The following is a 16,322-nucleotide window of genomic DNA, read 5'->3' as shown; positions in this document are numbered from 1 at the left end:
AGGGGAGACTGATGAGAACTTGTGGCCGGTTCCCTCCTGAGGCCCCCTGCTGGAGGTTTTCTGGAAATTGCTTCTTCCAGCTTTTGCTCAGTTTGAAATCATCTGTAATTAGCTCCACAAAATGTCGTCTTTCATTTTCTCCACTCAACTAGTAAAAATAATGCCTTGAGTTACAAATTATTTAAAATCCAATGCTCTACAAAATTCTACTGAACCACACAAAGACCTTACATTTAAACACACTAAACTGTAAGCAGGATCAACCAGAGCTCTGTAAAATATACTATAGACCAACATCAGTGTTCTTACAAGTTGCCCTGAAAACAATTATTATTAAAATAAGGATTTCATGGCTACGTCTAAGACAAACTACAACTAAAATCTAATATGTAATTGTAGATGGTACTCAAGTTGGCTCAGGAAGCCACATAAAAATTAACATATTAAAACAAAAGCTTGGGTCCAAGATATAAAAATTTTGCAGAGAAAATAATAAATGCTAAGCTCTACCTGGAGTTTGGTACAACTTGTTGTTTAAGGTGATGTAGAAAGACAGAAAATAAGAGTAATTACCATTTATAGGAGGACATGCTGGGGTCCAGACCATTCCAAGCGCAGAGTATAAGTTCCAGCAGATAAAAGGGAGTTTGCAGAGTTCAAAACAACTACGCAATTCCCTGGTAAAAGTCTTGACTCACTGTCAGAGTAAGTCTTCTGAAAAGACAAGTGTCCACTCTGAGAGGAAGTATCCGCTCTCTCAAATGCCACTTTGAGCCCCTGTTTAAACTCAGATGGTCCTTGATCTCATGTTGCTCAGCTGTTGCCTTCTTAGTCAGACAGGGAAGAATATTAATTTTAGACACTAGGCTTTTCAAAGCCGATGGCTCCATTTCAGAGGTCAGGTAAGGAGAGGACAGACCGTAACAGTGGATGAAGTATCACCTTCACCTTCTTGTCCCGTCAGGGTGCCAACACTCTCAGGACTACAGCGCTGCGTTTGTCTTTTGCCATCAGACGCTCCGCTCTCCTGCCCGTTTCAGACTCGGCATTTAGGGCACGCTTCCAGCCAGAGGGTTTAGCTGTGGGAACCACACAGCCACCTTTTTTGCCCACCTTACACTTTGAACACATCCAACTACAGTAGGAGTGAGCTTCTGATGGCCAAAGCACTCCGCAAGTCCTTAAAATTATTTGCAACATCTCCAGCTGTTTACAGCTGCAGGGAAAGTTCAAAGGCACAGGCATGAAGGGGAGTTACAAGAACAGTAATAAACTCTCCCTACAAGCGACACTCTGCCTTCCCCTGCCTTCCATCACAGGCCAAGAAAAGAGAATCCAGTGCCGGCAAACCACCTGCCTGATCCCAACAGCAGTGGATGCCTAGATTTACTGAAGTTGCATAAAGCCTTGATTCCCCAGAAAATCAAACTAATAATGCAGACGATCCTGCAATTCTTTAACTTTCGCCTCTTCAGAGCCTTTGCCAACCCCTCCACTCCCCAACCCAACACCAGTCTCTAGTGCCCTCCTGCTTTTCCAAAAAAAAGTTTCTTATTTTTAATTCAGATCAATGTATTCCATATAAAATAAAAATACGTTTTCATTTTGAGTAGCATATAAAGAATTATAGCAAGATCTTTAAAAAGCCAAACGTTGGATATTTTTCTAGGATTAGAGAAGTTTGCTCTTCAGCAAGAATACCCAAACAATATTATGTATTGTGAAAGATAAATTATGTGACACAACTGTTATGAAAAGACTGAACTGATTTGAGGTTATCAATTTTCCTTGGAGTAATTAAACTGTGAAAAAGTACTGATAAGGTGACCAATCCCCACACCCAGTGAAAACCATGTGTATGGCCTTCGGCTAATTTGACAGTACCCTCTACCCAGACCATCCAATCAGTGGAAGCAGACTTTCTGTCCCCTCAGCTCCAGCAAACCAGCCGCAGGCTCTAATCAGCCAGAGGTCAGCAGAAACTGCTCCTTTGCATATTTCCTTAATATTTTTTTTTCATATTAGTAGTTTAAGATCTACAGAAAATGTAAAAAGTGAAAGGGTAGCAGAGAGTCCCCCTATGCTCTGCACCCAATTTCCCGGACTTTTAACCGCTTACATGGGTATAGTACACTTGTCACAATGAATGAATCAGTGCTGATACATTATTATGAACTAAACTCCATACTTTATTCAGACTTAATGAGTTCTTCCCTAATGCCCCTTTTCTGTGTTGGAATCTCATCCAGGATTTCATATTCCATTTAGAAACTCTAGGATTTATGACGGATTGGATACAGGGAGTGAAGGAAAGATGGTAGGCAAGGATGACTTTCTATATTTTTTCCTGAGCACGTGAAGGAGAGAGTTGACATTGACTGGGATGGAGAAGGTCATGGGAGGAGTAACTCTGGGGGAAAAAGTCAGGCCCTCAGTGTTTGACAGGTCTATTAGACATCTGAGTTGAACAGGTTGTGATATAGAAATCTAGGCTTCAGGGGAGAGGTCCAGGTTGGAGATATAAATTTGGAAGTCGTCACACGCAGATAAGTTTCATGCACAATATGTATTCAATAAGCATCTGTCAATTGATTACTAGAGAGAAGGTTTTTAATTATGTCTTTTTGTCCTAAAGGAAAAGTCAATTAAAAGAACCCATGCTACTTGTCTTCTAAAATTAAACGACAGTAGTGCAGTTCTGCTGTGTCGCACTATTTCTAGCTGCTGGCAGCACAGAGGACAAGCAGCCTGGTACAATACTGACCACCAAGAAAAACAGGTAATGCATGCATACCCACTGTGGTCTACCCACCTAGCCTCAGCACCCTAAGTCCATACCCATAAAATCACTGGAACGTCTTTAAAGATGCTCTAAGGCAGCGGTCCCCAATCTTTTTTGGCACCAGGGATGGGTTTCGTGGAAGACAATTTTTCCAGGGACGGGGTGGGGGGGATGGTTCAGGCAGAAACGCGAGCGATGGGGAGCAATGGGGAGCGATGGGGAGCGGCAGGTGAAGCTTCGCTCGCTTGCCCACCGCTCACCTCCTGCTGTGCGGCCCCGTTCCTAACAGGGACCCCTACTCTAAGGTGTGGAAAAATTCACAGTGAGGCTAGAAGCAGCCCCAGCGGTACTTTTGCTGGATTGCCCTCATATTTTGGAGTTGCAAACCTTTTTTAAAAATACTAACCTCAGGAAAACAGCATTCCACAGAGCCATAGAAATTGTGCTGCTTTCAAGGGACATTGACCAGCAAGAGACCGTGCTGTCATAGGAGCGGGCGAGGCAGGCACTGCCAGTGACTCTGTGTGCTGGTCGGCGTCCAAAGCAGCCTGGACAATGCTAATGGTTTCTGCGTGTGCACAGCGTTCGGAATGTCTCAGAACAAGGGCTCTTAAACGTCTACACACACAAGTGGAGCAATCTTCACAAACACCAAAATGCAGGTGAAAGGCATCCCTGTTATGCACATAGCTACTGAATTTTCTTCCTTTCAACAAGCACCACTGAGTATGATTGGTAAGAGCAAAAACTGATACGCTGCACTTCACCAAAATTCAAAATCTGCTCTTCACAAGACACCATAGGAAAATGGAAAGACAAGCTACAGACTCGGAGAAAATACTGTGGAATCATTTTGATAAACGACTTTGATATTTGATATTTGATAAACGACTCATATCCTGAAACAAACTCTTACAAATCAACAATATGATGACAACCCAATTTTTAAAATGGACAAGAGATTTGAAGGCTATCTTACCAAAGAAGATAGATAAAAGAATAGTTAATATGCACATAAAAAATGCTCCGAAATCTGTCATTAGAGAGATGAAAGTTAAAATCACAATGAAATAACATTTCACACCCGCCGGAAGAGCTATAATAAAAAGACAGAAGAAGGCAAATGTTGGTAAGGATGTGGCGTCACGGGAACCCTCAGCACACATGTCGGAGGGAGTGTAAAACGGTGCAGGTGCCTTGGGAAATAGTTAGTTCCTTAAAAGGTTATTCCCCATATGACCTAACAATTCTTCTCCCAGGTATCTTCCCAAGAGAAATGAAAACATTTGAACACACAAAGCCTCGCATGCAAACGTTCACAGCCGCATTATTCACAACAGCCCAAAACTGGAAACAACCCGAGTGTCCAGCGATGGATTCAGTGAATGGAGGAAGGTAACTGATACATCCATTCAAATGCAATACTACTCAACAATGAAAAGGAATGAAGCACTAATCCCTGCTACAAGCTGGATAAACAAAAACATTGTGCTAAGAGAAAAAAAGCCAGAAACAAAGACTGTATACTGTAAAGTTCCATTTGCATGCAATGTCCAGAAAAGGCACATCTATAGACACAGGAAGTAGATTTAGGTTGCCTGAGGCTGCGAGCAGGAACAGGGATTAACTGTAAACAGAATCATATTGGGGTGATGGAAAGGTTCAAAAACATTTTGAACAACTCATTAAGTTTCCAAACACGTAGTTGAATTGTACACTTACAATGGGTGAATTTTATGATACGTAAATTACACTTCAATAAAGTAATTAAGAAAGCAGAAAACCCAATAATATGAATAATGAAAGGTAAACTTGTTAAAAGAAGAAAGAAAAGCACCAGTGAATAGTTTGTGGCTGGCTGTTTCAGGTGACCCAGGTTGGATCCAAGGAGTCATAAATCATACCCGACGCTTGCCGGGTCACCTGGGGCCAGAGAAAAGGAAGAGGAAACGGTGAGTGGGAAAGAGTTAAGACTCTCACTCTTCTCTTCTCCGGGTAGGAATACCACATAGTGTATGATTTTGTAATTAGTAGAAAATGAACAGAAATTTAAAACTCATTTCTATCTCACTTTCTACTTGGAGACAGGAAACTCCGAGGCAGGAGGACAGTCATGTTATGGAACATTCAGACTTGTTTACAACCCAGTTGATATTAGACCCTTAAAATGTCCAAGTGACAGTGAGTAAGTAGCTAAATTTTGTGTCATAAAAAATGAAAATAAGATGGGAGGATTGAAAACAATTAGATAAAAATATAGCTGGGGCCATTTAAAAATTAGTCTCCTCGGAAGTACTAAACAGTGTTTTCTGTTCATTACTTCTATAACGGTTGCACAATTTGTTCATCTAATTATAGCCTTTTTTACTTTCTTGTAAAATATAAATACATGTCACTGAGTTAATATACTGCCTAGAAAACATGTGTGATATTCAACAGGAACAGAGTACACGGTGCAATCCTATTCATAAATTCATAAATACATTTCCAAAGCTCATACGACTTTTACATAATTTTTGTTAGACATGTTTCCTTTACTCTGAATTATTTTTTTAGAACTTAAAACCTGCAGAGAATTTGCATGAACAGTAGAGTGAATATCGATACACCCTGCACGTGGACTCACCAAATGGTTATGTTTTCGGTATTTGCTGTCTCTCTCTCTTTTCTGAGAGTAAGTTACAGACCTTGTGAAACTCTATCCCTAAATACATTGGCATATGTCTCCTTGAGAACAAAGACAGGATCCAACCAAAAATCACACAGCACATTTAGTTGAGATGTCTTTTTAGTCTCTTTTTATCTATTCAAGGAACAATAACCCAGTCTTTCTTTTTTTCTTTAACCTTTCATGACATTGATATTTTTGAAGACTTCAGACCAATTTCTTCAGAAAATATCGCTCAATTTGAATTGCCTGATTGTTTCTTCACATTTGGAACCAGGCAAACCTCTGATCATGAAAACCACATCAGTGATGGTGCATCTTTCTAGGAATGTCTCAATAGGTGGTACGTGATGTAGCTTGTGTCATGATTCATATAATTTGGTATCCTGATTCAGGTGGTGTCTGCCAGATTTCTCCACAGTAAAGTTACCCTCATTTCTTTTGTAATTAATAAGTAACTTATGAGATTTTTATGGGTATCCTCTTCCACAACAATCTATCACTCCATGACTTTAGTATCCATTCTTGCATGAATCAGTTGTTACCACAGTGATTGTTAAGCGGTGATTTTCTAATTCTATGATTTTCTGCATTTATTACTTGGTTGTTCTTCTTCTAAGAAGAGTCCTCCATCCCCAGCCTGATCCCCGTCCCTATTTAGTGTCATTTCTAAACATGATACACATTCCCTGTGTTAGTCATGTTGATGCTCAAATTGTCCCAGATTTGGTCAATGGGAGCACCTCTGTACTTCTGACATATCACTACTGTTTTGGGGGGCACTTCCTTACTTTCTGGCGTAATGAGATGTTCAAAGCTCACCATGTCATTTTCCTGCCCTGTTTCTAGAATCTGCCATCTCCCAGAGAAGCCCTGGCTCCTTTCAGGGAAGAAGGGTATTTAGAAACCAAGACCAGGGCAATGGGGGTGCTCTTTGCTACTGGGGTGTCATTGCTTCTAGTCCTTTCAGTGGACAGAGCTGGAAATATAATTTTTTTAAATCCTGAGTTCATTCTTATAGTTTTCTAATTCCAACCCAGCACCACAGGATTCTCTCTGATCCTTCCCCCATTACACAAATGTACCTCCCTCCCATTAATTCATTAAGCCTGAAAATGAAAGAACAAAATAAAATGCCTGCTGTAAGGTAAAATTCATGCTTCTGTTGAGATTATTCTAAACAATTGGGAAAAGTGAGAGTATTCATGCCCAAATTTTAAAAATTCCATTCTACAGCATGAATCATCATTTTTTTTTCCAGTTGGAATTTGACAAAGGGTATATTTATGTTTCCATTCTTGAGAATGCTTTTCTACCTTCTAAACTGGAAGTGAATTTTAGGAGCTGGAAGAAGCTTATGACAGGAACAAGGCATGAAATTACAGAAGTGCAAAGCCCAAGACATGCTCTTCTGACCAAATGTTGGCCTGCTTTTCCCAAGAGCTTGGTAAGGTTCAGTAGAGAAATTTTCCATGGGGAAATGCTATAGCAGAGAGGGTAACAGTGGCTGAAGGGGAGGTGGGTGAAAACTCTGCATACTCTCAGGTTTGGGTTATTTCTTATTAAAGGTAAAAGTTGTATCTTCAGGTAGAAGATAAATTTGGCTATTATGTAATGGTTCATAATAGGTTTTTAGGTTTTATCCTACATATTCAAAAGTATTGACGTTTCTTGGTGCAAAAGGACCATGGCAGCTGGTAAAATGGTAAAAGGGCATTGTAAGTCCCAGCTCTTACATGGGAAACACTTTCAGCATAAATGAAGCCTGGGAGGGCACAGCGTGGCACGCTCCTAACACTTCTGGTTGGAATGTAAACTGCCCTCATCTTTAGGGAGGGCAATTTGGCCATTCTCTTTGACCCCATTTGCATTCGTAAGATTTTTGCCCCAAAGAAATAGAATTGTAAAATATTATCTTTGAAGCAATACACGATGACATTATTTACTACATTTAAAACATTGAAATAAAACCTAAGTACAAGTTGATTGAATAGTTGTGGTTCTCCCATAAGAAAGAACATTACACTTCCATTAAGTCGTGTGCAGAAGAATACTTAACAATGTCAGAACAAAATGAGTGTGGCGGTTTCGGGGAAGTAGTTGTTGGGGTAGATTTACTTCTGGGTAGACTTGCCAGGAGGCGCCGCCCTCCGGGGGCCAGCTTCACGAAGGGACGTCTATTAGGCCCCTCCGCTTGAGGTTAGACCCCTGGCTCAGGTAGACCCTGGGCTCATGACCGTCACCCTCGCCTGCAGAGGCCACCCAAGGCCAGGCCCACGGTGGGCAGAATTAGCAAAAGCCCTCGGGGCAAAAGGAACTCTTGTGCTCAGGTCCCTCTGGTCTGTTTGGATTTGGATTCCCTTGGATTTTTGCCAGGTAGTTCCTATTTTATCAGGTTTTTGATACTTTTAAGAAGATTTCTAAACCATTTGATTCAGCATTTTTACTTGTTTTCAGCAGTTACTTGTGTTGATCTGAAGTTCCTAGCTGCCATTATTGGAAATGGAAACCCCTTGAATTAATTTTTTTCTTTAATTGAGGTGAAATTTGCTAACAGTGAAATGTACAGAGCTTGGATCTACAGTTCGATGGGTTTTGAGAAATGTGTGTTCCTAATTAACCAATATCCCAACCAGGATACAGAACATTTCCGTTTTGCCCCCTTTCAGTCAATGCCCTTGTCTCAGCAACACCGATTTCTAACACTCCAGCTTCCTTAGACGCGCCTGTTCTTGAACTTCCTTCCAACGGACTCACCATCTGTGCCCTTTGTGTCTGGTTTCATTCACTCAACATAATATTTATGAGAATCACGTGCGGTTTTGCATGTATCACCAGTTCATCCTCTTCTAATTCAACGTAGCATTTCACACACCACAATCTGTTTATACATCACCTGCAGATTTACATTGTTTCCAGGGGGTTTTTTTGTTTGTTTGTTTTGCTATTACAAATAAAGCTTCTATAAACATTCTTCTACAAGACTTTTTATACATATGTTCTCATCTCTTTCGGGTAAATACCTCAGAGTACAATTGATGGGTCATAGGGCAGGTGTATGTTTAATTTTATAAGAAATCAACAAGTTTTTCAAAGAGCCCATTTTAGGCTTGCACCAGCAATGCACCAGCAATGCACCAGCAACGCACCAGCAATGTGTGAGCGTTCCAGCCGCTCTGTATCCTCGTTAACATTTGGTATTGACAGTCATGTGAATTTTGGTCATCCTTATGGGCAGGAAATAGGATCTTGCTGTGGTTTTTAAAATCAACCTTATTGAGATATAACTTATGTAAATAAACTGCACCCATTTTAAAGGTACAGTTTGATGAGTTTTGATAAATGCATATGATGGTGTAACCATCTCAATTAATATATACCATATTTCTATCACTAGCCAAAAAATCCCTCATGCCCTGGCCACCAATAATCCCCATCCCTTCACCCACTGATATAATTTCTACACTACAGATTAGCTTTGCCTGGTCTAGAATTTCACGTAATTGGAATCATACAATATATATACTGTTTTGTGTCTGACTTCTTTTATTCAGCACAGTGTTTCTAAGATTTATCATTGCTGTGTGTTGGCAGTTTATTTTTTTACCAAGTAGAATTCCATTGCATGAGTAAACCAAACTTTGTTTTTCCATTCCACTGTTGATGGGCGTTTGCAGTGTTTCCAGTCTGGGGTTATTATGAATGAGGCTGCGCTAACCATTTGCGTACAACCCGTTTTGTGGACACACTTTGAACATGTTTTCATCTCTCCTGGGTAAATTCTCTGGGAACAGAATTACTGGATGACATGGCAAGGGTGTGTTTCCCTTTTTAAGAAAACTGCCAAATGATTTTCCAAAATGATTTTACCATTTTATGTTCTCACAAGCAATGCTTTGACTTCCAACTGTGCCTTGTCTTTGCCAACATGTAATGTTGTCAGTCTCTTTATTTTCAGTCATTCCAGAGGGAGCGTAGTGGCATCTCACTGTGGTTTTAATGTGCATTTCACTGTACCTGTTTCATGTGTTTTTCTATCCATGTATCTTCTTTTGTGAAGTATTCTTTTATACCTTTTGCCCACTTAAAAATGGAGGTGTTGGGAGGGGGAAGGGTAAGCTGGGAGGAAGTGAGAGAGTGGCATGGACATATATACACTACCAAACGTAAAATAGATAGCTAGTGGGAAGCAGCTGCATAGCACAGGGAGATCAGCTTGGTGCTTTGTGTCCACCTAGAGGGGTGGGATAGGGAGGGTGGGAGGGAGACGCAAAAGGGAGGGGATATGGGGATATATGTATATGTATAGCTGATTCACTTTGTTATAAAGCAGAAACAAACACACCATTGTAAAGCAATTATACTCCAATAAAGATGTTTAAAAAAAAAGATTTAAAATGGAGGTATTTTGTCTTCTTATTGAGTTGCAATAATTCTTTATATACTCTGGAAATAAGTCCAGTGAGGATATATGTATTACAAATATTTTCTCTCAGGCTATGGCTTGTGTTTTCATTTTCCCACAGATGTCTTTTTTTTTTTTTAACATCTTCATTGGAGTATAATTGCTTTACAATGTTGTGTTAGTTTCTGCTGTATAACAAAGTGTATCAGTTATACACATACATATATCCCCATATCTCTTCCCTCTGGCGTCTCCGTCCCACCCTCCCTATCCCACCCCTCTAGGTGGACACAAAGCACCAAGCTGATCTCCCTGTGCTATGCAGCTGCTTCCCACTAGCTATCTATTTTACGTTTGGTAGTGTATATATGTCCATGCCACTCTCTCACTTCCTCCCAGCTTACCCTTCCCCCTCCCCGTGTCCTCAAGTCTATTCTCTACGTCGGCATCCTTATTCCTGTCCTGCCCCTAAGTTCTTCATAACCTTTTTTTTTTTTAGATTCCATGTATATGTGTAAGCATACAGTATTTGTTTTTCTCTTTCTGACTTATTTCACTCTGTATGACAGACCCTAGGTCCATCCACCTCACTACAAATAACTCAGTTTCGTTTCTTTTTATGGCTGAGTAATATTCCATTCCCACAGATGTCTCCTGAAGAGCAGATGTTTTTTAAACTTTAATTAAGTTCAATTGATATATATATATATATATATATATATATTCATGTGTGTATTTTTAATGACCAGTGCTGTTTATGCCCTCACTAAGAAATCTTCATGTACCCCAAAGCCGTGAAGATATTCTTCCACGTTTCCCTGTAGAAGCTTCATACTTTTAGCTTTTACATCAAGGCCTATGAGCCATCTTGAATTAATTTTTGCCTGTGGTGCAAGGTAGAAACCAAGGTTCACTTTTTCTCTTTCACTTACTCAGGTCGGACGGGATCACCTGTTGAACTCCACGTTAACTTTTAATACGCTTCTTTAACAACATCTCTGAGATCCTCTTTACCCTCGCCTCATTCTACCAACCAGTCGCTTAGCAGCTCCCAGTGTATCCCCTACTCATTGCTGGAAACTCCTCGAAGAGTTGCTGAAATGTGCTGCAAGCTGTTCTGTGGGCTGCAGTCCTCACGTGTGTCTGCAGGGTCCTCCTGCCCTGCCAGGCGAAGACCATGGTCAAGACCCTCCTGGAAGAAGCCTGGGCGTCGGCCCTGCTGATGGGGCCTCGGTGTGAGCACCAGGGTCTGAGCGGGGGCAGGGCAGAGCTAGGGGATGTCGCCTCCCCTCCAGCGCAGCGCTGCTGGGTCCTCCAGATCTAGATCCCTGCCCAGACGTCAGCTCGTCTTCTGGTCTTCAGCCCTCTCGCCGTAGGCTTTCAAATTCAGTTTGATGGACAAGAAGGAAACGGGTGTCATGGCTCACCCTTCACTTGCTCTTCTTCCTTCCGTGAAAAATCCGTCCCTCCCCAAAGCAACCCAGTCTTTCCTCCCAGTGGCAATTCTGCACTGTTCCTAGGAGACCATCTTAGTCTCACCTCCCAAAAAGTGCCCTTTCTCTTTATGGAAGGGTTCTCTGAATATCTCCATGTCGGCAGAAAGTCTTCATCTAATCTTTCCATAACTAAAAGCCCCACTCAGGTGGTCTTTCTGGAAGAAACAGAATGTTCCTGCTGTGAACCTCAGGGGAAAGGGCCAAGCCTGCACTTGACGCCTGCCTGACGGCTTTCACTTACTGGTCCCATTCAAGCACAGCCCAGCGCTCCCTATGTGTCAGGCATGGGGCCTGCACTGTCCTATAATGGAAGTTGGGCAGGAGTGGAAACAGACATGCAAATGGGCAGTTATAATACTGAGGCATCTGTCATAAGGGACAGACAAGGCGTCGAATAAGCAAAGGGACCAAACCAGCCTGGAGGGTCAGGGACAATTAACAGGACTTCTCTAAACCGAAGAGTAAGTAGTAACCCAGACGCAGCAAAGGACTGGAAAGGTCTCCAGGGCGAGAAGTGTGGGAAGAAACGACGAATATCTTTAGTGTTTTCATCATTAAATATAATGGTGGCTGCCAGTTTGAGGAAAAACAAAACAAAACAAAAACCATCATGTTAAGGAGGTATCTTTCTCTATTTTACTAGAAGTTTTTTAAAATCAGGGATTGAAGTAGGATTTTGGCTCTGTCACTTCACTGTTCACTTTATAAGGTAAAGAGACCTGCTTTCTCCAACAATGTAATGATAACTAGTACTGGCCAATGCAATTCAGAAAGAAAACAAAATAACAGATAAATGTGTTGGAAAGAGGAAAAGTATTGTTCTGATACCAACTCTCCGACACCAATTGGGTGTCCTGCAATTCAATTCTGCTCTGACGCCCACCCACCAGAGTTAGTATCAGAACCCATGGATCAGGGCAGAGTCCTCACAATAATGACCCATTTCAGACTCCAGCCTCAAGGCTCAGGGACCAGCACTCCTACCAACCAGCTACAAACATGGGGGTCCCACAACCCCCGCCCTCAGGTCTGATAATTCCCTGGAACAAATCACAGAACTCACTGAAAAAAATTTCAGTTTTTTAACAAAGGATGCACATAACACGAGGTCTGGAGGATCCCGGACGCAGCTTCCACGCCCTCTGCATGGCGACAGGGCTCATCCCACCCCCATCGCTATATTCACCAACCTGGAAGCTCCACCAGCGCTGGTGTCCGGAGGTTTTATTGGGGTTCTACTATGTAGGCACGACTGATTAAATCACCGGTCGTGTGCTTGAAGGCAATCTCCAACATCCCTCCCCTCCCCAGCGATGGCTGGCCTGAAGTTCCAACCTCTAATTGTGTGGTTGGTGTTTCTGGTGACCAGTTCCCATCCTGAAGCTCTCTGGGGACCCACCAGGAGTCGCCTCATTGGCCCTCCTGTCACTCAGGAAATTCCAAGGATTTTTGAAGCTCGGTGCCAAGAACTGATGACAAAGTTCAGATGCATTCTTTTTGTACTACAAGTATCAATTGAAAATCACTTAAAACTAATAGAAGAGTTTCCCCCAAAAAAGCCAAATATGAAATAAATTATAAAAGTCAAAGCACTTCTTTTATACCAGTAAGACCAGTAATAAAATAGAACAATCCGGCAGTCTTATTACAGTAGCAAGAAAATGTATACAATTTACTAAAGTTAATAAGAAACGTGGCATAGATTCCAGGGGACACAAGGGAAAGTCAGGAAAAGAAAGGCATATGAGGTTGGGTTAGGCAAGAGGACTCCCAAAGCAGGAAGGGGAACAGACGACCGTGGGGCTGACTTTTGGGATGGTGACTAAAGATGGCAGGGATGTGCGTCATGGTGGGATTAACTGAACTCAAAATGTCCAACATACCTTGGGTATGATTACGAGGGGCAAGATGACGCCTGAGGTCCGATAATACTAGGAGGCTTATTATGCGGCAGCACTCGGGACCTGCACCAGGCTGAGACTTGCCTTGTGGCCACTGAATAGATGGCTGATCTGAGAGCTGAGCCACACACGGACTCCGTCATCCCCACTGTGACTCTGGGGCGGAGGACAGAGTCGGCTACGCTGCTCAGAGTGAACGCCAAGTCCGGCTGAAGACAAGAAAGCAGTGAGGGATTAACGGAGGACATTCAAGCCGAGGGTTTACTGCTTTACGTTGAGCTCATTGACTGCAACCTTATGATAGAGTTTACACTTACTTGTATTTATGCTGATTTAAAAAGAAAGTTTAAATCTGGTTAGAGGCTGGTATGGTTTACTCATTTTATTTTTCTACCATCACCATCTAGCGGAGAAAACTTTGAACTTCAGGCAGAATGAGCTGGGGTTCAGGAAAACAGAGTAATAGAGGGCTTACTCTGTGCTCAGCACGGTACTAAACACCTTTACATTCATAAGATCACTTAATTCTTACAACAGATTGAGAGGGAGGCATTACTGTTCCCCTCTTAGATTTGGAAGCTGAGTCTGGGAGGGGAAGGAGCTCACCCAAGGCCACACCATGTCCAACTCAAGCCCAGATTCTAGGGCAGGTCCAGTGCACTTTCACCTCACAGGCCATCCAAATGGTGCGATTTTATTCATGTATGAGACCATAGGAGTAAAGTACATATACGTATATGGAGAGTTTTGTCTTTTCGTATGATGTTTCCTTTTTCTTATTTTTTCTTTTATATATTATATATACGAGCAGAACACTTGTATAAAAATAAAATGGGACTATACTATATAGTTTTGTATCTTCTTTTACTCCATATTACGCAATGAATATTTTCCCATTACAGTAAAAACTTTTGAAAATATATATTAGGTAACAATAAAGACAGATATAGAATTACATTTATATGTAAATACACAGTGTAGTCTTAAGATATATTTTTCTTTTTGAAATGCATTTTAAAAGACTGCAATAGGGTGCTGAAATATCAACAATGAGAATCTCTGAGTAGATTTTCCATAATAAGCATATATTATTTCTTAAAAAAAAATAAGTTTTAAGCTTTACATTTATTAAAAGACTCAGGAAGCTTCAGAGTTGTTGCCCAGTTTGTTGTCATTATTTTAAAATATTTTGCTTGTGTTAGAGGAGACCACATGTCCATCTATTTCTATACGTGTTTAAAATTAACGTAGTGTATTATATTTCCATATTTAGTACTTTCCTTCACAACTCATTTTGAGGACGGCCCTAGAACCTGACGGGCAGCAGAATACGCTGCACCAAACCGTGCCAGTTTGGCCTGAGGATTATACTGAGCTGAAGGCAATTAGGCTGATACAAGAAAAGCTCTCTGCTCTCTCCCTACTTCCTAAGAGCAGGACATAAATTTGCAAAGGTGTGTCCCCCCCTCCCATCTACCAGGAAGGGCAGAAGTTAATCACTGGAGAAAACTCTAGACCCTCATCAGCCCAGAGGTGGCACTGAAGGAATCTGCATAACCAACTTTACTAACTAGTTCTTGTCTCCTATCAGTTTCCCATATATTTGCCTTCCCCCAATTTGCCGCCCTAAAAACTCAAGGTCCTTTTCCTTTGTCTTGTCGCTTCTCTACAAATGTTTTGTTCTTTTGATAAATTGCTACGTAACCCCGCCCATCACCAGGTACTCCGTGTGTAGGGGCGCTGCAAATGTTAACAGTCTGTTTTTCTTTTTAATCTGTCTTTTGTCAGTTAAATTCACAGGGCCCGAGCTAATAACCCTAAGACAAGGAGAGAAGATTTCTTTCCCCGCCCGCAAACCTCTTCTCAAAAGTACTTGCTTTTGTGAAGTTCGGGGGCTGGATGCTCTGGGCGATAAGTAAAAGGCTATATAAAAGCTCATGATCCTACATTTCAAATTGTATGATGGCCAAACAATAAAAGACTCCATAACTCATTCTCACTTACCTTTTCTACTAATGCTACTTTTGAGCCTAACATACGTAGTTGGAAAAACTATCAGAAAGTCAGATTTCAGTCCTCTCAACACTTGCCAGCAGGTTGGGACACATGCTTCACAACCAGTATCAACTGCAAAAACACTTCCTTTGCCCTTTCCTTTTATACCATCTTTTACCTAATTCTAGTTTATTTGTGAGGCATTCCTTTTTGTAAAATCATCTCATATGAAGAGGCTCATTTAACCCTTAGGGGTTTGCGTTTGGGTAAGTTCCAAGGAGATGTTCTTGTGCAGATTAAATAAACATCCCAGTTTCGTCAACATTTAGGAAAGTCCCTTCTTTTCTAAAATTGTCTCACTTTCGTTTTCATTCCCCTTCTATTTTCTTCTTCTAAATACCAAAAATGCAGGTTTGTGTCACATTTCTGAAGAAGTTTAGAGAAAAGCAGGAACGCGTGCCAGAGACAGTCATCCCGTCGCCCCAGGCCAGACCCCTCGCGAGTCTCAACCCGACGTCCCTCGGCCCGGGGGCGGCGCGCGCGGCAGAGCCTAACGCCGCCTCGAGATGCCCGCGCATTTCTAACGTTTAACTACAAAACGGCCGTGAGACGCCACGTGTGTGACCGCGCGTTTGGGGTAAAAGGCCAACAATCTGGAACGGGCGGTTCTCTTTCTGTATTTCTGGCCGCCGCCGCCGCCCAGGCGAACACTCCCACTCGGGAAGATCTTCGTCTTCCCTTTGCTCCGTCCCCACCCAGCTCCCCGCCGGCGCGTCCCGCGTCTCTCCCATTTCTCCGCCCCCTGCCCTCCGCCCCCTGCCCTCCGCCCCCTGCCCTCCGCCACGCGCGGAAAGCCACTCCCCTCGCGCAGCCGCGGCGCGTTTCCACGGCTCCGCCGGCGCCCCGTCCACGGAGGATAGGCCTGCGCACGCGCAACCCGCTGGCCTCTCGCGAGCCCGGCCGGAAGGGAACGCACTGCAGCCGGGAGAACGTCCACGGACTACACTTCCCGACAGGCCGCGCGAGCCGTTGCCCACGGCGGCCAGGCGAACCTCCGTGGACTACATTTCCCGAC

The 16,322-nt window shown here is 42.5% G+C and overlaps 1 protein-coding gene across 7 annotated transcripts in view; it reads right to left on the bottom strand.

Moving 5' to 3' along the window:
• The window catches only part of MYLK4 (myosin light chain kinase family member 4), a 93,878-nt gene extending 77,631 nt beyond the window's left edge, over window positions 1–16,247 (bottom strand). For 3 of the 7 annotated variants that reach the window (XM_082345672.1, XM_082345673.1, XM_082345667.1), the window contains exon 1: window positions 574–9,661. In XM_082345672.1, coding sequence (XP_082201798.1) covers window positions 574–576 — 3 coding nt within the window. In that variant the 5' untranslated portion in view covers window positions 577–9,661. Of the gene's footprint in view, window positions 1–573; window positions 9,662–13,234 lie in introns of those variants that run through there. The other 4 variants (XM_082345671.1, XM_082345665.1, XM_082345670.1 and 1 more) reach the window with 4 other exon arrangements.
• Between the last annotated feature and the right edge of the window lie 75 nt (window positions 16,248–16,322).

Source organism: Balaenoptera borealis (genome assembly GCF_965194805.1).
Source record: "Balaenoptera borealis genome assembly, chromosome: 12".
Lineage (NCBI taxonomy): Eukaryota > Metazoa > Chordata > Mammalia > Artiodactyla > Balaenopteridae > Balaenoptera > Balaenoptera borealis.
This window is presented reverse-complemented; position numbering and strand designations above follow the sequence as displayed.